General features: G+C 43.4%; 1 protein-coding gene across 2 annotated transcripts in view; it reads left to right on the top strand.

Moving 5' to 3' along the window:
* LAMA5 (laminin subunit alpha 5) overlaps positions 1-21878 on the top strand; it is a 227629-nt gene that overhangs the window by 190742 nt on the left and 15009 nt on the right. For both annotated transcript variants that reach the window (XM_032217941.1, XM_032217940.1), the window contains exons 58-68: positions 3598-3708; positions 5110-5289; positions 6558-6700; positions 8468-8647; positions 9944-10080; positions 11485-11638; positions 13121-13254; positions 14566-14728; positions 15799-15927; positions 17901-18052; positions 20284-20416. In XM_032217941.1, coding sequence (XP_032073832.1) covers positions 3598-3708; positions 5110-5289; positions 6558-6700; positions 8468-8647; positions 9944-10080; positions 11485-11638; positions 13121-13254; positions 14566-14728; positions 15799-15927; positions 17901-18052; positions 20284-20416 — 1616 coding nt within the window. The remainder of the gene's footprint in view (positions 1-3597; positions 3709-5109; positions 5290-6557; positions 6701-8467; positions 8648-9943; positions 10081-11484; positions 11639-13120; positions 13255-14565; positions 14729-15798; positions 15928-17900; positions 18053-20283; positions 20417-21878) is intronic.

The raw sequence follows: 21878 nt of genomic DNA, 5'->3' as shown, positions 1-21878 counted from the left end.
CAGACTCCAGCTGTTCTTCTGTCCCACTGATGTCCGACTCTGAAGGCAGCTTATAACTGTCAGATGGTCCTGGCCCCACTTCTGCCTCCAGCACAGAGCCCTCATCAGAGCCCCAGACTCCAGGACCGGCCCATGTTCCTCCCCAAACTCCTCACTGTCTGAATCTGCCACCAGCTCCACTGTCTGCTGGTGGGCCACAACACTTTCCTTCTCATCTAGATCCTTCCTCTTAGTCCCATTTATCAAAAGCAGCATTATCATCTGATGCTTTGATGTTCTTAATGGCTCTTTATTGTCCTTAATGAGCCGAGGTGGCGCAGTGGTTAAATGCAGCACTGCAGGCTACTTCAGCTGACTGCAGTTCTGCAGTTCGGCTGTTCAAATCTCACCGGCTCAGGGTTGACTCAGCCTTCCATCCTTCTGAGGTGGGTAAAATGAGGACCCAGACTGTGGGGGCGATATGCTGACTCTGTAAACCGCTTAGAGAGGGCTGAAAGCCCTATGAAGCGGTATATAAGTCTAACTGCTATTGCTATTAATGGATCAATGGAGGTGGGAAGGTTTGGTTCGGGCTGATTACAGCCCGCCCAGAACTGACCTGAGCCATAGATTATGTGTTTGTTCTGCCATTTTGGCTATACCTCTGTTGGTTAGGTATTTGGGACAGTTTTATAGGAAGTGGAAAAGCAGGATATAGCAATAACACTTAGACTTATATACCGCTTTACAGTCCCCTCTAAGTGGTTTACAACCCTCTCTAAGCGGAACCTTGGTGGCACAGTGGTTAGAGTGCAGCACTGCAAGCTACTTCTGCCTGCCTGCCTGCTGCCTCCAATTTGGCAGTTCAAATCTCACCAGGCTTATGGTTGACTCAGCTTTCCATCCTTCTGAGGTTGGTAAAATGAGGACCCAGATTGTTGGGAGCAACAGGCTGACTCTATAAACCGCTTAGAGAGGGCTGTAAAGCACTGTGAAGCAGTATATAAGTCTAAGTGCTATTGCTATTTACAGAGTCAGCCTATTGCCCCCAACAATCTGGGTTCTTATTTTACCGACCTTGGAAGGATGGGTGGCTGAGTCAACCTTGAGCTGGTGAGACCCGAACTGCCAAACTGCTGGCAGCCGGTGTTCAGCAAAAGTGGCCTGCAGAACTGCCTTCTAACCACTGCACCACCGCATCTCTTAATATAAATATAAATATAAATATAAAACCAGAGGTCAGAATAACAGTTGGAAGAGACCTTGGAGGTCTTCTAGTGCAGGAGTCCCCCACCCATAGTCCGTAGACCGACACTGGACTGCGGCATGCCACCAGCTGGGCTACACAAACAAGTGAAGCCCCATCTGTGGGATGCAGGCAGCATGCAAAATCACACCCCCTTCTGGTCCACGGAAATACCTTTTGTCTATGGAACCAGTCCATAATGCTGTTGGGGGCCACTGTTCTAGTCCACTCCCTGTTCAAGCAGAAGACCATATATCCGGGATGGTGAATCTATGGCACACTTGCCACAGGTGGCACGTGGAGCCATTTGTCAGGGCACGCGAGGCATTGTTCTGTCAGCTGGCCAGCGTGCATGCGCTCTGGCCAGCTGAGATCAGCCTTTTTAAAAGCCATTTTTTGCCCTCCTCAAGCTCCAGAGGCTTTATAGGAGCCTGGGGAAGGGGAAAAGAGCCTCCCCGCCCCCACCCACCCCGGCCCACCAGAGGCTTCAGGAGCTTCCCTGAAGCCTCTGGAGCACAAAAAAAAACCCGGCCCTATGGGCAAACAGGAAGTTCAGAAAAAAAAATTATATATATATATAGATCTATATTAGTCTCCCTTTATTTATTTATCAGCATAAATATAACATATATATATATATATATATATATATATATATATATATATATATATATATATATATATATATATATATATATTAGATTTTTACAACCCCTGGTAAGCCCCAATTATGGGAGGAAGCCAACCGCTTCCATCATCTGTCCTTCGGCTCGTCACAAGAGTCCATCACGACAGAAACCCAATATTTTTACTGTTGCCTTTTATTTATCAGCACAAATAAAACACACACACACACACACACACACACATATATATATGATTTTTACAACCCCCGGTATGCCCAAATATGGGAGGAAGATCTACTTCCACTCTCTGTCCTTCGGCTCGTCACAAGAGACCATCCAGGCAGAAACCCAATATTTTTACTGTTGCCTTTTTGTTACATTTTGTTATATTTGTGCTGATAAATAAATAAAGGGAGACTAGTATAGATCTATCATCAGCTAGCCATACCCTTACTGGGATTTGAACCTGGGCTATATTACATACTAGGCAGATATCTTAGCCATTAGGCCACAGGCTCTTATCCGTTATCAGCGAAGCCAGGTGAAAGGTATCTATTAGATTTTTACAACCCCCGGTATGCCCAAATATGGGAGGAAGATCACTACTTCCACTCTCTGTCCTTCGGCTCCCTATACTAGTGTCAGTCTCTCTCTCTCTCTCTCTCTCTCTCTCTCTCTCTCCCTCCCTCCCTCCCTCCCTCCCTCCCTCCCTCCCTCTCTCTGTATGTATGTGTGTATATATATATATATATATATATATATATATATATATATATATATATATATATATATATACATACACATACATACATACATACATACACACACACACACACATATATATATATATACACACACAGACACACACACACACACATATATATATATATATATGTATATATATATAATTTTTAAACATAAAAGACAACATAAAAAAAATTCTCATCCATTGCATACTGTGTGTCATTTGGTTACAAACGTTTGTGCATCCATATTTTCAGTTACTATACAATCACAGATTTTCCGTCTAATATAACTAGATACCTCACTTTCATTGTACAACATATATTCAATTACGATTAATATTTCTTTCTTTTCAACAAACCTAATTCCCTTGCATTCTTGAATGTCTATTTAATAACAATATACCTTTATGTAATCACTTATCTCATTCTGAATATTTTTACAGTGTAAGAGAATTTACCAACTGTTTATGTTTATACATCACTACTTTCAATTATGCATAATCCCACCAGTCATCCGAGTATCTTATGTTCATTGTTGTCCTTGTACATCATACATTCAAACAAAAATGTTATTCCTTCATTTTTCAACGAAGTATTCTAAACACTCACTTCATATATGTACCAATCTTCCATTACTTCCTTATTAAAATTATTTATCAACAACAAGATATCTTTATAGTATATACTACTTAGAGTTACGCATAATATCACCGATCCTATATCAAATACACATAGATTCATTATTATCCTTATCCTTCATTTTAAAACAAAATATTCTAAATTATTCAATTCATATATATGTCAGTCTTTCATTGTATCATTATTAATCTATTTAACAACATAATTGTATTATCACTTATCTCCTTCAATTAAAACATAAGTAAAACATTTTTCATTTCCAGGCTGTATTCTTAATGTTGCTAATTGAAATGTTACTTCCCAAAATCCTGATTGGAACTTTGATAACTCTTGTTACTTTTTTATTTTATTTTAATCCAAGTCAAGGGAGCATTAGAGGCAGCCAAAAACAAATTGGCTGGCACCCAAACCAAGAAGGAGCAACTTCTAAACCAGCTGAACTCCGCGAAGAACAAGTTGGGCATGGTCCATGGTAAGCCTCTAATGCTTATAACGACTTCACAGATTTCCCAAACAACCATACTGGTAGTCCTTGACTTACAACCATTCGCTTATTGACCATTCAAGGTTACAATGGCATTGAAAACCTTGACTTATGAGCAGTTTTTATGAGCATTGTGGCATCCCCATGGTCGTGTGATGAAAATTTGGACACTTGGCAACTGGCCTGTATTTACAAGGGTCACAGGATCCCAGAGTCAGGGGATCACCATTTGCAACTTTCTCAACTGGGTTTTGAGAAACATTCGTTGAGTTTTGCCCCCCCTTTAACGACATTTTGGGTTCCTGTTGTTAAGTGAATCCCTGCAGTTGTTTGACATTGACTTTGCTTGTCAGAAGGTGGCAAAAGGGGATCACATGACCCCAGGGCACTGCCACGGTCATAAATATGAGTCAGTTGCCAAGCGTCTGAATTTTGATCATCTGGCCATGGGGATAATGCAATGGTCATAAGTGTGAAAAACAGTCTGTCAGGGTTCCAAATCGCATCCAAAGTAAATCAGAGTCCAAGGCAAAATATTACTTAAAGTTCCAATTTATTAAGAGAGACATGTTGGCACATCTGGGGAAACCTGAATCTGAAACCTTCCCAGTTTTCCCCACCCAGTTGAAAGTTCAAGATCCTGCCCCCACACCCACAAGTCCATCACATGATCCAATCTTTCACTACTACACTGGCAGCTTCCACCCATCCAGTTCCGGTCAGGTGCTGAGATGCAAAGACAAAGGATGACCTTGGGCTTCTAGAAAGAATTTTGTTATGGCTACATAGCATCTAAGTCCATACAATCCCCCCCCCTCCCCAATTTTCCCACAATAGAAAATGCATAGTAGAATCATAGAAAGTGTGGCAGGCCAAAGATCCAAAAGAAAAGATGGCTGCTGGCCTGACACAGTCATATTGGTTTTTTCAGGACCGTTGTAACTTTAAACAGTCACTAAATGAGAGGTTGTACATCAAGGACTACCTGTAATAATATTTTTAACTTTTTCATTGTCTATCTTGTTACTTATGGTACTATAAGCCACCCAGAGTCGCTTGATAGTGAGATGGGCTGCATTTAGATTTCATAAATACATTAAAATGAGTAACTAAATAATAGATTTTCCCCATCACTTTGCTGGTGATCTGATCATACAACATTAATGCATGAAATGCAATGAGTTTCACTCGGCTAACGGTTTTCTCCGAATCACGTTTTTACGCTACTTGATTTTTGCATTTGTTCTTCCTGAGTTAAAATGAATCTGAACTGTTGCGATTTTTGGGCCACTCTTGACTCTGCCCACTTCTTTCATCTAAATTCTGGGAGCTTGGTTTTTCTGTTTTTAGCTTTTTTAATTTTGCACCCTGTCTCTTTTTGTTTGCAAGATGATGCATCAGAGAAAATCCAGAAGGCCAAAGACGCAGCCTTAAAGGCCAACGAGACAGTGGCCACGGTGGAAGGAAAACTGAGTGACATGAAGAAAAACGTGGACGAATGGAAAAAACAGTATGGAGATCTAAGAAGTGAAGATTTAAATCAAGCTACCCGTGATGTCAAGAATACTGGTGCGTAATTCCCATTCCTTCAGTCTTTCTGTTTCTTTGGATAAAGTGATTCTGCCTGTTAGCGAGATTCATTTGTGGGTATGGGTTCTCTTTTCTATTAAAAATACTTTGGAAGAGGATTTGGATATAAATGCCTTTTGAGGAAATGTTGTTTAATGTTTTTCGAAAACCAGTTTGGTCTAGGTTAAAGCACAAGGCTGGGTGACTTTGGGTCAATCACCAGGAGACTTAATTCTAGTCCTTCCTTAGGCATAAAAACTGTTGTGAAGAAAAAGTATTACCATATTTTTCGCACTATAAGATGCACTTCTCCCCCCAAAAAGTGGGTGGAAATGTCTGTGTGTCTTATAGAGCAAATATTACAGGTGGGAGGGGGGGGGGTTCCCACCACCAGGGAACTCTGAAACCTTCGCTGCCAAGCAGCTGATTGGCAGTTGGATCGGGCTCCCGGAATACCGCCAATCAGCTATTCTTAGGCAGCGGTAAATAGCGGCATCAGCGGTGGTGATAGGCACCCCATCGCCTAGAACAGCTGATCGGTGGCATTCCGGGAGCCCAATCCAACCTCCAATCAGCTGCTCAGCAGCGAAGGCTCTAGGGTTCGGTGGCGGCAGCAGCAGCTCAGCTCAGTTGATCAGCGGTGGGCGCAATGGAACGGAGCCCTGACGAGCCACGTGCTGGGCCTGTGATAATGTCCTGAAGCTGACCAGGCTGTTTGCTGCAAGGACACTAGCGAGATAAATCCTGGATGGATGCTGGAAGGCAGAAGCAGATTTTTTTTTCTTGTTTTCCTCCTCTAAAGCTAATGTGCGTCTTATAATCTGAAAAATACGGTAGCTATGTTCAGTGCCTTTAGTTAAAAAGTAATAAAGGCAGGATATAAATAATGTAAGATACAAAATATCAGTCAGGGTCATTGTGTTTTTGAGACAGAATGCTGAAAGAAAAAAAGATACCTTTTTTTTTTAACTTTCTGGTTTTCTTCAGTCTTATTTTAACAACAAAAAAACCCAGCAGATTCTGTGTAATTCTGTCTCCTCTTCTACATTTGCTTTCTTCTGTCTTTCCCTGAAATGTCATCTAAAACAAACACTAAAATTATCAGAGCTCATAATGACATTGAAGGCAATTTTGAAATAGAAGATTTGAAACTCCTTTTTGGAACTAAATTGTAATCCAGCATGTGTAACATGTTTCCTCTGTGACTTGTTTATGTTTCCATTGGGTTGGTGTCTGGGTTTCCTCTCAAAAAAATTTCGGCTGTCCAGTCTCGAGTCTTGAAAGCACCCTCCCAGTCCTCCTGGGAAAGCTGACCAGCCTGGAAAACAGAAGAAGCCACAATGCAACTGTTTTGGACAATATCCTGCGGGTGCGCCAACTGATCTCATTGGCCCGGAATGCTGTCAGTAAGGTAATGTCAGAGTTTGTTGCAGAAAAATCAAATCCAGATAACTAATTCAGCTAGATTCATTAACTTCTTGATATAACTAATAACAGATGAACTAATAACTATACCAATAGTAGATTCTTTCAACATGGTAGAAGTTGCAAGCAGAACACAAGCAGGAGAGAACAGTTAGTTTCAATTCTCAGCACAGGCTCAGATCTGTTTAAGCTCCCATTGGCTGACCTTATTACCACGTCTCTCCCAGTCATGAATATTCTAACAGGTAGGAAGGCTTTAAAGTCACCCAATGTTTGATGTTCCTGCACCCTGCCATGGTGGGATTTCAAAGCAAAGTTATATGTCAGAGTTTAGGTCCTCAAGAGAAGACCAGCTTGGCTTACAATTTGTGTACAATCTGGTCAGTCAAGGACAGGATTGGTAATTACAGGTAGTCCCTGCTTAATGATAAAAAAGATGTTGAGACTTTAGAAAGAGTGCAGAGAAGAGCAACAGAAACGATTAGAGGACTGGAGACTAAAACATATGAAGAATGGCTGCTGGAATTGGGTATGTCTAGTTTAATGAAAAGAAGGACTAGGGGGAAACATGATAGCAGTGTTCCAATATCTCAGGGGCTGCCACAAAGAAGAGGGAGTCAAGCTATTCTCCAAAGCAACTGAGGGCAGGACAAGAAGCAATGGGTGGAAATGATTCAAAGGGAGAAGCAACTTGGAACTAAAGAGAAATTTCTTAATACTTAGAACAATTAATCAGTGGAACGACTTGCCTCCAGAAGTTGTGGGTGCTCCAACACTGGAGGTTTTTAGAATTTGTCTGAAATGGTCTCCTGCCTGAGCAGGGAGTTGGACTAGAAGACCTCCAAGGTTCCTTCCAACTCTGTTATTCTGTCACTAAGTGATGCAGTTGTAAACCAAGACATCATGTGAGCTTGCCAACTCACGACAGCAATTGAGGCTGTCCCAGGTGGTCAATCCCACACAGTCACAGTGTGCCATGGTTTCATGATCACCATTTGTGGTCCCCTGCCAGCTTCCCCGTTCCCTTGGCTTGGAAGACAACAAGAAAATTTGCAAACGGAGATCACACGGGCACATGATGCTATGACTCTCATAATTTTCAAGCCAGTTGCCAAGTGCCTAAATCGCAATTGTGTGACTCTGGGGATGTTTTACCTCTTAAAAGGTAAAAGTAAAGGTTCCCCTTGCACATATGTGCTAGTCATCCCAACTCTAGGGGGCAGTGCTCATCTCCGTTTCAAAGCCAAAGAACTGTCTGAAGATGTCTCCGTGATCATGTGGCCGGCATGAATAAACGCCGAAGGCGCACGGAACGCTGTTACCTTCCCACCAAAGGTGGTTTCTATTTTTCTACTTGCATTTTTACGTGCTTTCAAACTGCTAGGTTGGCAGAAGCTGGGACAAGTAATGGGAGCTCACTCCGTTATGCGGTACTAGGGATTCAAACCGCCAAACTGCCAACCTTCTGATCAACAAGCTCAGCGTCTTAGCCACTAAGCCACCACTTCCCTTAAGAACAGTCAAATAGAAATAAGCATAATCCGTGAAGCCAATTAAGGATTTGACTGTCAGAAACTAATTCATGTTCCTCAGGATATCAAGAAGAATTTGTTGGAAGGGGGGATTTTTAAAGGGAGGTTGGGACAAATTAGCATCAAAATAGCGGATCCTGCTGGGACTGCAGAATTTTTTTAATGCCAAGCCTGTAGTGTCCAGTATCAAATGTTTGTTCCTTTGATCTTTTGGCTTCTAGATTAAAGTTCCGGTGAAGTTCAATGGCACTTCCGGTGTGCAAATCCGGACTCCTAGCAATCTCCAGGATTTAGCTGCCTACACATCCCTCAAATTCTATATTCAGAACCCGGACTCCAAAAAGAGAGACCAACCACAGGATGAGTCTACCCGCTTCGTGTTGTACCTGGGACAAAAGGATGTAAGTTCTCAGGGAAAGAAATCAAGAACCTGGAAACTCAACCCAGTGGGCTTAAGGGTAGAAAGTATAAGGATAGTTTGTTTTTCACATGTGTTTGAGAATGTTGGCATTAAAATGCAGTTGTTGTTCAGTACGACTGATGTTCACTGTTGGTGTGACATAGATTTAGCTCTGTTTCAGTTTCTCTTATTTACCCCAATATCTTCAATTACTGTTTCTTCCTCAGATTTTGCACTTTGCAAAATGTTACTTGACGTTTAGTTTAACTAGAGAGCAATGTTAAATTACAAGTGTGGTTTCCTTCTGCTGTTTTCTGCTTTTGAAGTCTCGTTTCTTGGCTTTATTGTTAGTTAGCTACCGTATTTTTCAGAGTATAAGACACTCCGAAGTATAAGACGCACCTAGCTTTAGGGGAAGAAAACAAGGGGGGAAAAATCTGCTTCTGCCTCCCAGCAATTTGCCTCCTTGCAACAAACAGCAAACAGTACAGACAATATACACTGTTTGTAGTGTTATATTTCAGACTATATTTGTACAGACGCTGATGTGCTTTCTGGAAGTATAAATTCTCTGCTATTTAAAAGAAGATACAATAGCACTGGGCCTCTTCAGATCAAGCATTTATTTTAAAAAGCTTTTCATTTTGTTAAGCTGTGTAGAATAATAATAAAGCAGTATTTAAAAAATAAGTAATAATTTGAACATTCTATAGGCATTTATAGTGATTGACTTACCTTCTTGCAGCAAACAGCTTGATTAGCACAAGAAAAAAAAATCTGCTTCTGCCTCCCAGCAATTTGCCTTGTGGAGCAAACAGCAAGTTTTCTCTGTTTGGTGCAAGGAGGTAAATTGCTGGAAGGCAGAGGCCAAAGTGTGGGGAACAGTGGGTAGATGGGGCTACATTCAGTGTATAAGACTCACCCAAATTTTCACCCTCTTTTAGGGGGGAAAAAGGTGTGTCATATTCCAAAAATTACGGTAATTATTTTGGCTACTATATGTGTTTAATTTCTGGATGTTTTTACGATTGTTTTAATTGTTTTACCTTTTTGATTTGTCGGCCATCCAGAATCGCTTGGTTGAGTTTGACTCCTAGAGAAATTAAATGAAAGAATAAAGAATTAAACCTAGGATAGCATAAACAATAGATAGGAAGAGTTGCAACATCTCACAATCAATATCACACACACACACACACACACACACACACACACACACAGCCCAGCTCATTCACACTCTCTGGGCCTCGGGTTGGATGGCCAAACCAAGTTCACTTTTGTTCTTTGTATTTCCAAGGCCACTGGGGACTACATGGGCCTCATCCTTAAAGACCACAAAGTGGAATGGATCTACAAACTAGGAGGCAATGAAACAGCACATTTGATGGTCGATGAAGAAATTGGAGAACAGTTTGCTGCTGTCAGCATCAACAGGTATGGACAAACGAAGCAGGGGGGAAAAATCGGGCTTCAAAAATCCATGTTCCTTAGTGGATTCGTGGATGAGAGTTTCTGAGGTAAAATTGCTCTCTACAAATCACTATAGGTGATCACAATTGACCACAATTGAGCCGCAAATTTCTGTTGCTAAGCGAGACAATTGTTAAGTGAGTTTTGCCTTAGTTTACAACCTTGCCACAGTAGTTAAGTGATTCACTGCAGTTGTTATGTTAGTAAAAGGGTTAACTGAATCTAATATCTACCTTGACCTTGCTGGTCAGAAGGTTGCAAAAGGGGGTCTCATGACCCCAGGACACTGCAACCGTCGTAAATGTGAGGATACTTGCCAAGCATCCAAATTTTAATGATCACAAGCATGCTACAATGGTTGTAAGTGTGAAAAACGGTCCTAAGTCACTTTTTTCAGTGCCGTTGTAACTTCAAACAGTTGCTAAGCGAACTGTTGCAAGTTGAGGATTACCTGTACTGCTTGGTAGAAGAGAGAAAATTGCTTTGAAGGTTGAAGTAATCTCCTTTGCTGCTAAAATGCTTTCTGTTAAGGCTCTTCTGACCTGGGCTTCATCAAATCACGAAGCAGACTCCTTGTCCTGACAAAAACCCCTTTTTATTAAGCTAGCATGATTTCCTCTCATTCACATCCAGCAAAGTCCCGGCAAAGAGTCTTTCAAGGGTGAATTTATAACCACAGACCTTATCAGGCTTGGAGAGCTGCCAGGCAGATATCTTCCAAATGCAAGGCTGTACAAATACTTGGCAAGGAGTCTCTGAGAGTCACCAACAAATCTTCACACTAATTAAATGAACAAATTGTCTCCTGCAAACTCCACTCCCCTTTCGCTCCTCTTTTATTCCCTATGGGAGGGGCCATTCACTGTCCACCTATGCCTTTACTCCCGAGTTGGCCCTTCTTCCTTAGCTGTTCCCTTCTTCTGGCAGTTCTGTGCATATACACACTGAGGACAGGCTCCAGCTGTTCTTCTGTTCCACTGATCTCCGACTCCGAAGGCAGCTGATAACTGTCAGACGGCCCTGGCCCCCTCTCTGCCTCTGACACAGAGCCCTCATCAGAGCCTTCCCCAGACTCCAGGACTGGCCCATGTTCCTCCCCAACCTCCTCACTGTCTGAGTCTGCCACCAGCTCTTCTGATTGCTGGTGGGGCACAACAAAAGCCTGATCAAAAGAAGTCTTCCTTGAGCTGGGTTTCGTCTTTTCCTTGCACCATGGGCTTTGTTGGCTTTCTGCTGCATTTCTGCTTCTGTGTTCATTTGGTTTGGATTATATTATTTTTATGTTCGTGGGCGTTCTTGAAGGCTGTTTTTTGGCAGAGGGATAAGAGCCTTAGATTCAAAATCAGCAACTGTCTTCCTGGTTTGTAGGATCTTGCAGTACGGACACATGTCTGTGACGGTGGAGAAGCAAACCTTACATGAGACCAAGGGGGACAGTGTTGCCAAAGGAGAACATGGACTGTTCAACTTCAAGCCCCATAATACGGTTTTTTATGTAGGTGGCTACCCTTCCAGCTTCACGGTGAGTTCCGCTGAGTAGCTTGCTTGTGTTGGACAAGGGGTATTTTGGGGGCTTTTTAGAATCAGGTTGCAGTAGTAGCCATTAGTGACTTCATGGTTAGCCCGTTACTCTTTTAGTGTTCTTAACAATTATGAAGTTCTTTCACACCTACGATTGTATTTGTTTGTTTAATTTGTTTTCTGCCTTCATCATTTTTACCAATAACTCAAGACAGCAAGTATATCCAACATACCTTCCTCCTCCTTTTTTCCCCACAACAACATCCCTGTGAGGTATTTTTAGGCTGAAGGAGAGGGAGTGGCCCCAAAGTCACCCACCTAGCTTTCCTGCCTCAAGCAAGCCTCAAGCTCACAGTCTGGTAATTGGCCCCAAAATCACCCAGCTGGCTTTCATTCCTAAGGCGGGACTAGAATTCAAAGACTCCTGGTGATTGGCCCCAAAGTCACCCACCCAACTTCCATTCCTAAGGTGGGACTAGAATTCAGAAACTCCTGGTGATTGGCCCCACCCAACTTTCATTATTAAGGCGGGACTAGAACTCAGAGAGGCCTGGTGATAGGCTCAAAGTCACCCAGATGGCTTTCATGCCTAAGGTGGGACTTGAATTCAAGGTCTCCTGATTTCTAGCCTAGTGCTTTAACCACTCGATCAAACTGGCTTTATGTTTTCTAGACAAAACCTATAACTATTTTAAGTATGCTAAGGGTTTTAGAAGGAACTTCAACTGGAAATTAATTATATGACTAAAGTCACTTTTCCTGGGAAATCCATATTGAAGGGAGCTGGTGCCCAGAGACAGTATTCTGTTACCATCAAGCAAGGTTTTCAGACCTGCCCCAATTTGGTCCTCTAGGCAAGAAAGACCCTCGATTCCATTTGGATCAAAAGGCATACTTTACTAAAAACCAAGTGGAACGCAGTATGGAAAAGCCAGAACTGAAGTTTGCGCGCCAAAGATTCCCAGTTAACTTTCTCCATCTAGATCCTCTCCTCTGCTGGTCTCTTATTGTCCAATTATATTTGAATTAATTGTTTTGAGAACACTCTCTTATATGGCGGGCTGGTTGGTGAGCCATTGTATTCCATTCCCAACGCTTTGACATTGAGATGATGCCTCTGGAAGGTTCAATGTATTGTTAGCCTTCCTCCCTTTCCAAATTCTCCCCCCTCCTCCAAATAGTTCGCAGCAGACTAGCAGCTAGCGAATATGAAAGTCAAGCATAAGATGGCAGTTCTGACAAAGGCAGGGGTGGGATTCTACTACCGGTTCGGATCGGTTCAGCCGAATCGGTTGTTAAACCAATTGTCCACCACTGGACAAAGAGATTGCAAAGGCAGGACAGTGAAGTAACTGTCAAAGTAGGAAGCAGGAAGCTACCGAAGCAACCAACTTGCAGTTTTAATAACCAGATGGGAATGTTTATTTCTGCTGAGAAAATGAAACACAAGATTCAACAAATGGGTTATTTCCCACCCCAACAGCCTCCTCCACCTCTGCGCTATCCTAACTACCGAGGCTGTATAGAGATGGATTCCCTTAATGAAGAGGTGATGAGCTTATACAATTTCCAGCGCACGTTCCACCTCGACACGGTTGCGGAGAGGCCTTGCACAAGGTAAGTGATGATACGGTCAAGAACCTCCCTCCCTGGAAGAAAATTGACCCAGTGGTACAGGTCGTTCTCAATTTACGACCGCAGTTCAGACCAACATTTCGGCTGCTAAGCAAGGAAGTTGTTAGGTGAGTCGCACACAATTTGACAACCTTTGGTTGAGCAGATCACTGCAGTCGTTAAGCGAAGCTGACTCTGTTTGTCGGAAGCTGGCGGAGAAAGTAACACATGGTGATCACATGACCCAGGATGTCGCAGCCATCGTAAACACATAGTAGTTGCCATGTGCCCAAATTTTGATCAGGTGATTATAATGATTCTAAGGGCGAGAACTGGTTGCAGATCATTTTTTTGCCAGTGCCATCGTAACTTCAAATGGTCACTAAATGTGCGGTTCAAAATTGAGGAGTACCTGTATATAATTTGATTTGCTGATCTCTGCCTTTGCCAGAGACAGGAAGATTCCGTCAAGCTAAGCTCAGTGTGTTTCAACAGTCTGTGTTGAAACAAACAGCATCTTTTATCAACAATCTGAATTGGTCTCTCCACACGTCACCCTTAGTGAAGCATGCAAACCAGCATCTGCATTTCCTGGGATAGAGGAGGAGAACACATCTTACTCCTTCTATCCTGGCCACTTTTTACAGAGGCACAATTGAGAGCATTTTAACAAACTGCATCACTGTTTGGTTTCGTGGCAGCAGTGCGTACGATAGAAAGTCCATACAGAGAGTGGTAAGGACAGCCGAGAAGATTATAAGAAGCTCTCTTCCCATTATTCAGGATACTGCTTATGCCATGTGCTTAAGAGCTCAAAGCATTGTTAGAGACCACATAAACACACACTTCATGTTCTGTTTCTGTTGCTGCCCTCTGGGAGGAGGTTTCGAAGTATTTCTAGCAGGATTACCAGATTCTGTAACAGCTTTGTTCCCTATGCCATCCGTCTGGTAAACCTGCAAGATTCCTTTTTCTTGCTATGTACATGTACACATTTGAACTAGACTGTGTTGTTTCTCTGTGCCATAAAATATATGTGGGTATATGCATCATTTTGTATTTATCTATCATGGTTATGTAGTGTATATTGGAGGTGATGACGTTTTGAGAGCTGGATGCAATGAAATTTCATTTTAATGTATGCCATTAGTGTGCATTCAAAGTGAGAATAAACTTATTCTGTTATTCTATTCTAATGTTCCTTCCTCAAAATTCAACTAATACATGTTTTTTAAGTCTCCAAATTTTCAGTTTCTAAAACATAGCTGCGTAGATTGGGCATATCACTCACCCGCTCTTTCCTTCTTCTCAAAGATCTAAATCAACGGGCGATCCCTGGCTGACTGATGGCTCCTATTTTGATGGGACTGGATACGCGGAAATTACCTTTGAGAGCCAGCTGGGATCGATCAAACGCTTTGAGCAGGAGATGCGGTTGGTGTCCTACCACGGGATCATTTTCTTCTTGAAACACCAGGCAGGTGTCCTCATTTTCCCATGCTTTTTCCCAGATTAAAGCAGCACTATATACAGTAAGGATGTGGTGGCTCAGTGGCTAAGACGCTGAGCTTGTCAATCAGAAAGGTCAGCAGTTCAACGGTTCAAATACCTAATGCCGCTTAACAGAGTGAGCTCCCATTACTTGTCCCAGCTTCTGCCAACCTAGCAATTTGAAAGCATGTAAAAATGCAAGTAGAAAAATAGGAACCACCTTTGTTGGGAAGGTGACAGCATTCCGTGCACCTTCGGTGTTTAGTCATGCCAGCCATATGACCACGAAGACATCTTTGGACAGCGCTGGCTCGTGAAATGGAGATGAGCACAGCCCCTAGAGTCGGGAACGAGTAGCACATATGTGCAAGGGGAACCTTTACATTTATATACAGTAGGCAGGGGATGCAATGGCTCAGCAGTTAAAGTCGCTGAGCTTGTCAACTAGAAAGCTGACAGCCCAGGTTCGAGACCTGAGCTCTGCACAACAGGTTGAGCTCCCATTCCTTGCTCACCTAGCAGTTCAAAAGCATGCAGATGTGAGTAGATCAATAGGTACCACTTTGATAGGATGGTAACAGCATTCTGTGTGCCTTTGGGTTATAGCCAGGCTGGTCACATGACCACAGAAATTGCTTTTGGACACCGCTGGCTCCCTCAGCCGAGAAACCGACATGAGCACCGTGCCCTAGAGTTCAGGACTAGAGACTGATAGAGAAACCTTTACTTTTAGGGATTTCATGAGCCACGGGTGCACAATGGTTAGAATGCAGTTCTGCAGGCTACGTCTGCTGACTGCCGGCTGCCTGCAATTTGGAAAGTTCAAATCGCACGAGGCTCAAGGTTGACTCAGCCTTCCATCCTCCCGACGTTGGTAAAATGAGGACCCAAATTGTTGGGGGCAATACGCTGACTCTGTAAACTGCTTAGAGAGGGCTGTAAAAGCACTGTGAAGCGGTATATAAGTCTATCGCTATTGCTATTTTAGATACAGAGTAGAGCGTTGACTTTTAGACTCCAAAACCTGAACGTGATTTGTCCTTTTTCCTCCCACAGAATCAGCTGCTGTGTTTGACTGTTCGAGACGGGAAGCTGGTGCTGTATTATGACTTTGGTGGAGGCCTGAACACATCCCCTCCAAAGGATGGGGCCAACCTGGTGGTTAGCAACAACGCAAACAAAGCGGTAATGACCCAACTGTCTCTTTCAATGTTGCATCTTGAGGCAGAAGTACGTCCTTTCATTCTTCCTTCAATGAATTGGGGATTTCAGATTTCAATGGCCACAGAATGGCTGTGACTGACTTCAAATTACAAGTAGTTCTCGACTTACAAAAAAATTGCTTAGCGTTCATTTGAAATTACGACATCACTGAAAAAGGTGGCTTAACAACCGTTGCAGCATCCCAAGGTCATGTGATCAAAATGAAGTGACTTGGCAAACGGCCTATGCAGGCAATCCCCTAGTGAAAACAGTTGAATTAGTGACCATTCAAAATTACGCGATAATTCCGGTTCCACCACAAAACCGTGGACGACAAAATCGCGGTCGACGAAAACGCACATTTGACGTCATCACAGCGCGACGAAAACATCGCGCTGTGATCGAAAAATGTAAAAATAAAGCGAAAACCTTACCCTAACCCCCCCAAACCTAACCCTAAACCTAACCCTAAACCTAACCCTTAACCTAAGCCTAAATCTAACCCTAAACCTAACCCTTAACCTAACGCTAAACCTAACGCTAACCTTTAACGTAACGCTAAACGTAACCCTAACGCTCTAAACCTAACCCTAACCCTAAACCTAACCCTTACCTTTATGTGAATCGGCTTGCTTTAATTTTATTTTTATTTCAATTTTTAATTTTTTTCGTCGCGCTGTGATGACGTCAAATGCGCGCTTTCGTCGATCGCGCTTTTGTGGACCGCGGTTTTGACGGGTCACGATAATTCCGCTCCACTCAAGTGTTTACGGCAAAGTCCCGAAATTACAAAAGTTTCAGCAACACTGCAAAACTCACCCTATTGGCCCACGGGACTAGTTATTGGGGGGAACTGGATTTGTTTAAGGATGACATGATTCATTTAACGACTGCAGTGATTCACTTAACATTGTGGCCAAAAAGGGGCGTAAAATTGGGTGTGGCCCAATTGGCAACCATCTTTCTTAGCAATGGAAATTTGGTTTTAATTGGGGTCGTAAGTCGAGGACTTCCTGTATCCAGTGTTCTGACCTAGGCTTCCCAAGAGCATGAAACCGACTCCTCATCCCGATAAAACCTCTTTTATTTAGGTTAAAGGGAATTCCTCTCCAACGAAGTCCCGGCAAATAGTCTTTCATGAGATTTCACAACTACAGACCTTTATCAGGCTTGGAGAGCTGCCAGGCCGATATCTTCCAAACGCCACGCTGTAGCAGCAATTACTTGGCAAGAAGTCAGGAACAGATCTTCCCCCTAATGAATTGAACTAATTGTCTCCTGCAACCTCCCCTCCCCTTTCGCTCTTCTTTACTCCCTCTGGGAGGGGCCATTCACCATCCATCTGTGCCTTTACTCCCGAGTCATCCCTTGCTCCTTGGCTCTCCCCTTCTCCTGGAAGCTCTGCACATGGGCACATCAGGAACAGGCTGCAGCTGTTCTTCTGCCCCACTGATCTCGGACTGAAGGCAGCTGATAATTGTTGGATGGCCCTGGCCCTCTCTCTGCCTTCAAAGCAGAGCACTCGTCAGAGCCTCCCCCAGACTCCAGGACTGGCCTATGTTCCTCCCCAACCTCCTCACTGTCTGAGTCTGCCACCAGCTCCACTGGCCACTGGCGGGCCACAACATCCAGTTCCGATCCACTGAATTGAGCTTTGGAGAATAGGTTGACTCCCCCCGTCTCTTCTTTGCGTCAGCCCCTTAGATATTGGAAGACTGCTATCATGTCACCCCTAGTCCTTCTTTTCATTAAAGAAGACATTCCCAATTCCAGCAACCATTCTTCATATGTTTTAGCCCCCAATCGCCTTTCTTGCTCTTCTCTGCACTCTCTTCTAAGAGTGCGCTGGTCTCCTTAGTTTAGGTTGCAGATACTTTGAGAAGAAGGTCTTGAGTGAAACCACCTCTTTCGTGAGTGAGCAGTTCCATGGACATTTCTGCTTGGTCTAATTCCAGATCCAGCTGTTTCTCATCAAAATGGGTACCAAGGATCGCGTTTTGGTCCGTCTGGAGCAATCGACCATCTTCATGATTGAACAAGAAAACATTCTGCAGGGGGCTACCTCTTATTATTTAGGGGGTGTGCCCACCTCCGTCTTGCCCGAAAAGTAAGATTTTCTCAAAATTTACGATTGCAGGTGGAACCTCGTTTCCTTGTATCTACAGTTTTTATTATGATGTCATGTGTCTAGGCTCAGCTGTGGTCAGGAGTTCTTTCAATCTTTGTCTTCCAGGGGTGTCAAACTCAATTTCATTGAGGGCTGCATGAGAGTTGTAATTGACTTCCGGGGGAGCATGAGGGGTGGCCAGCTTAACATCACTTGTGTCGGGGGTGTCAGGGTTCTGACGGATGCCATAATTCTGTGATGGCGAACCTATGGCACGCGTGCCACGGGTGGCACACGGAGGCCTCTCTGCCAGCACGCGAGCCGTTGCTCAGCTGAGCTCCACCAAGCATGCGCGCACCGGCCAGCTAATTTTCGGGTCTCTGCAAAACACTATACAAGCCATCGAGAATATAATATATACATCTAACAGGAAGAGGAAGTGTCTCATAGGAGCAGATAGACATAAATCCTAGAGAGGCAGGAAATGCATCACTGAACAATGGAGATGAATGCTAGAGGAGAATAAATCTGTACACAAGGCCGACATATAACACCTGTAACAGCTTAGGCATGCGGGGGGGGGGTATGTGCCCCCTTTTTTGGTCCCAGGAGGCTTCAGGGAGGCCTGCTAGGCCCAAAACTGGATGCGGGGGGAGGGGTAACATGCGCATGGGGTGGGGCCTGCACATTATATTGTGGGCTCGTACGTGTGCATGCACTTTCAGCACACAAGAACAAAAAGGTTAACCATCACTGCCCTAATTAATTATGAACTCAAGAGCAGGCCAGGAATGCTTTACAAGTTGATGGGGCACCTGTGGTGATCAGATGCTAAGATAGGACTTCCCTCAAACCTTTCCTCACTCTCATTACAATCTCCTTCCTTCCTTCCTTCCCTTCTTTTTCTTTCCCTTCTTTTTCCTTCCCCCTTCATTCTAATTTCTTCTTCCTTCCCCTCTTTCCTTCATGTTTACTTATTATGTTTACTCTTTACTTCTTTTTTCTCTTGCTCTCTCCCCATCTTCCCTTCTTTTTCTCTGTCTTTTCCCTTTCTCCTTCCCTGTCCCTTTTGCATGCTCAAATGCAAAAGGGGAAACGTTTCTCCTTTTGTTTTGTTTTCAGTTTGTTTTGCCAGTCCTCTGCCAACAAAAACGGAGCTTGGGAGGGCTGTGTGTAACCCTGTTTTCATCTGCAACGGCTTCCTGCAACCTTCTGCCAGTGAAAACAGAGCTTGGGAGTGCTGCCTCCGCGAGCTCCATTTTTGCTGGGAGAGGCACCATGGACCAGTCCTTTGCTGTTTCCAGGATGGCCCTGCGGGCCAGCTCTAAGCACCCCATGGACCGGATCCAGCCCAAGGGCATTGAGTTTGACACTGGCTGGTGTATTCAGCCTTTCCCTTTCCTTTCATTCTGCTTTGGGTGCTGGGATTTATGTAAAAGGAACATTTGTTGGTCGTTTTGTTCCTTCTGCTCCTTAATCAGTGGTGGGATTCAGCCAGTTCGCACCACTTCGGGAGAACCGGTTGTTAACTTTCTGAGGGTTCACTGACAAAAGGGCGAATGACAAAACCGTGCCTGACTATACCACGGTGACAAAACCGCGTGTTCTCAAGCGCTCCGACAAATGAGCGCTGAATCGCGCCGACAACAGCACGGTGACAGAAGCATGCTGTAAAACTAAACCTAACCCTAAACGTAACGCTAACCCTAACCCTAAACATAACGCTAACCCTAACCCTAAACGTAATGCTAAACCTAACCATAAACCTAACCCTAACCCTAAACGTAACGCTAACCCTAACCCTAAACCTAACGCTAAACCTAACCCTAAAACTAACCCTAAACCTAAACCTAGCCCTAACCCTTACCTTAAGTTAAATCGGCTTTCTGTTGACGCGCTGTTGTAAAGCGCCCTTCTGTCTCCACGCTGTTGTCGTTGTGCTGTTGTCGCCGCGTTGATGACGTCGCAGTTTTAGTGACGCGGTTTAGTCGGGCACGGTTTTGTCGTTCGCCCTTTTGTCAGGTCACGCTTTCTGAGCAGTTTGGCAAACTGGTTATTGGAAGAAATCATTAGGGCAGAGAACCGGTTGTTAAATTATTTGAATCTCACCACTGTCCTTAATCCACCCATCTGCCCAAATCCTCTCCACCTCCTACATGCTTTCTGATACCCCTCCCAGTTCTAAAGAGCTTGAGCCTTTAAAGACCCGAATATCCTTGCATGTTTTTCAGGCTCAAGAAGCTGTTCCCCAAAGGAGGTTCCATCAGAGGCTGCATGAAAGGACTGAAAGCTCTGGGGAAATACGTGGACTTAAAACGCATGAACACCATCGGAGTGAGTTACGGCTGCACCTTGGACCTCCTGGTAAGACGATGTATCTATGGACCTCTTTATTGTAGCACGCAGCTAGAGCCGCGGTGGCGCAGAGGTTAGAGTGCAGTACTGCAAGCTGCTTCTGCTTGCCTGCCGGCTGCCTGCAATTTGGCAGTTCAAATGTCGCCAGGTTCAAGGTTGAGTCAATCTTCCCTCCTTCCGAGGTGGGTCAAATGAGGACCCAGATTGTTGGAGGCAATAGGTTGACTCTGTAAACCGCTTAGAGAGGGGTGTAAAGCACCGTGAAGCGGTACATATGTCTAAGTGCTATTGCTATTTGGAAAAAGGCAGCTTTGTTAGGATAGGTAGACCTCTACTTCCGACCGTAATGGAGCCTGCCCATCACACTTATTAGTTGGTAAGGTCATTTAGTGAGGCTCCCACATGATCGCCTCGCTGAACGACCACTCTCCTGGCCATCCCAGGTGCGGTCTCTAAACAAACAGACTGAAAGAGAGATGCCTGCTGAAAAAGGACAGTCAGCTGTGTTCTGTTGTAGAACTGCCCCGCTGGGTGGGAGAAAGAAAGCACAGATCCCAATGAACTCAGCTTCGTTTCAAGCTTGAATTTCTCCACCACAATGCACTGGATCCCCTCTGATTTATATGCTAGAAAGTTATGCTTTCTTTCTTTTTTAATGCAAATTTATTTGATCATAGAAAATAAAGTATGAAATAGTCAGACAAGCAAATAAAATCAAACAAAAGAAAAAAATTCTATTCAACCCTAACAACAACCGCAAAGAAAACATGTATGAAAAAATAGGAAAAAATTGTCAATTAAACATTTTATATGTAGAATCCACCCTGTATGCTGAAAGAAAAAAGCAGTAAATTCTGCTCTCCTTTTACAGACAGACAGACAGACAGAGATAGATAGATAGACAGACAGACTGAGATAGATAGACAGACAGATAGACAGACAGACAGACCAACCAAGATGGATGGATGGATGGATGGATGGATGGATGGATGGATGGATAGATGATAGATAGATAGATAGATAGATAGATAGATAGATAGATAGATAGATAGATAGATAGATAGATGATAAATTGATAGACAGATATAGATGATAGGTAGGTAGGTAGGTAGATAGAGAGATAGAGAGATAGATAGAGAGATAGATAGATGATAAATTGATAGACAGATATAGATGATAGATAGATAGATATTAGATAGATAGATAGATAGATAGATAGATAGATAGATAGATAGATAGATGATAAATTAGTAGACAGATATAGATGATAGGTAGGTAGGTAGGTAGGTAGGTAGGTAGGTAGGTAGGTAGGTAGGTAGATAGATAGATAGATAGATAGATAGATAGATAGATAGATAGATAGATAGATAGATAGATAGATGATAAATTGATAGACAGATATAGATGATAAATAGATAGATAGATAGATATTAGATAGATAGATAGATAGATAGATAGATAGATAGATAGA

This window comes from Thamnophis elegans, chromosome 5 (assembly GCF_009769535.1).
Source record: "Thamnophis elegans isolate rThaEle1 chromosome 5, rThaEle1.pri, whole genome shotgun sequence".
Taxonomy (NCBI): domain Eukaryota; kingdom Metazoa; phylum Chordata; class Lepidosauria; order Squamata; family Colubridae; genus Thamnophis; species Thamnophis elegans.
This window is presented reverse-complemented; position numbering and strand designations above follow the sequence as displayed.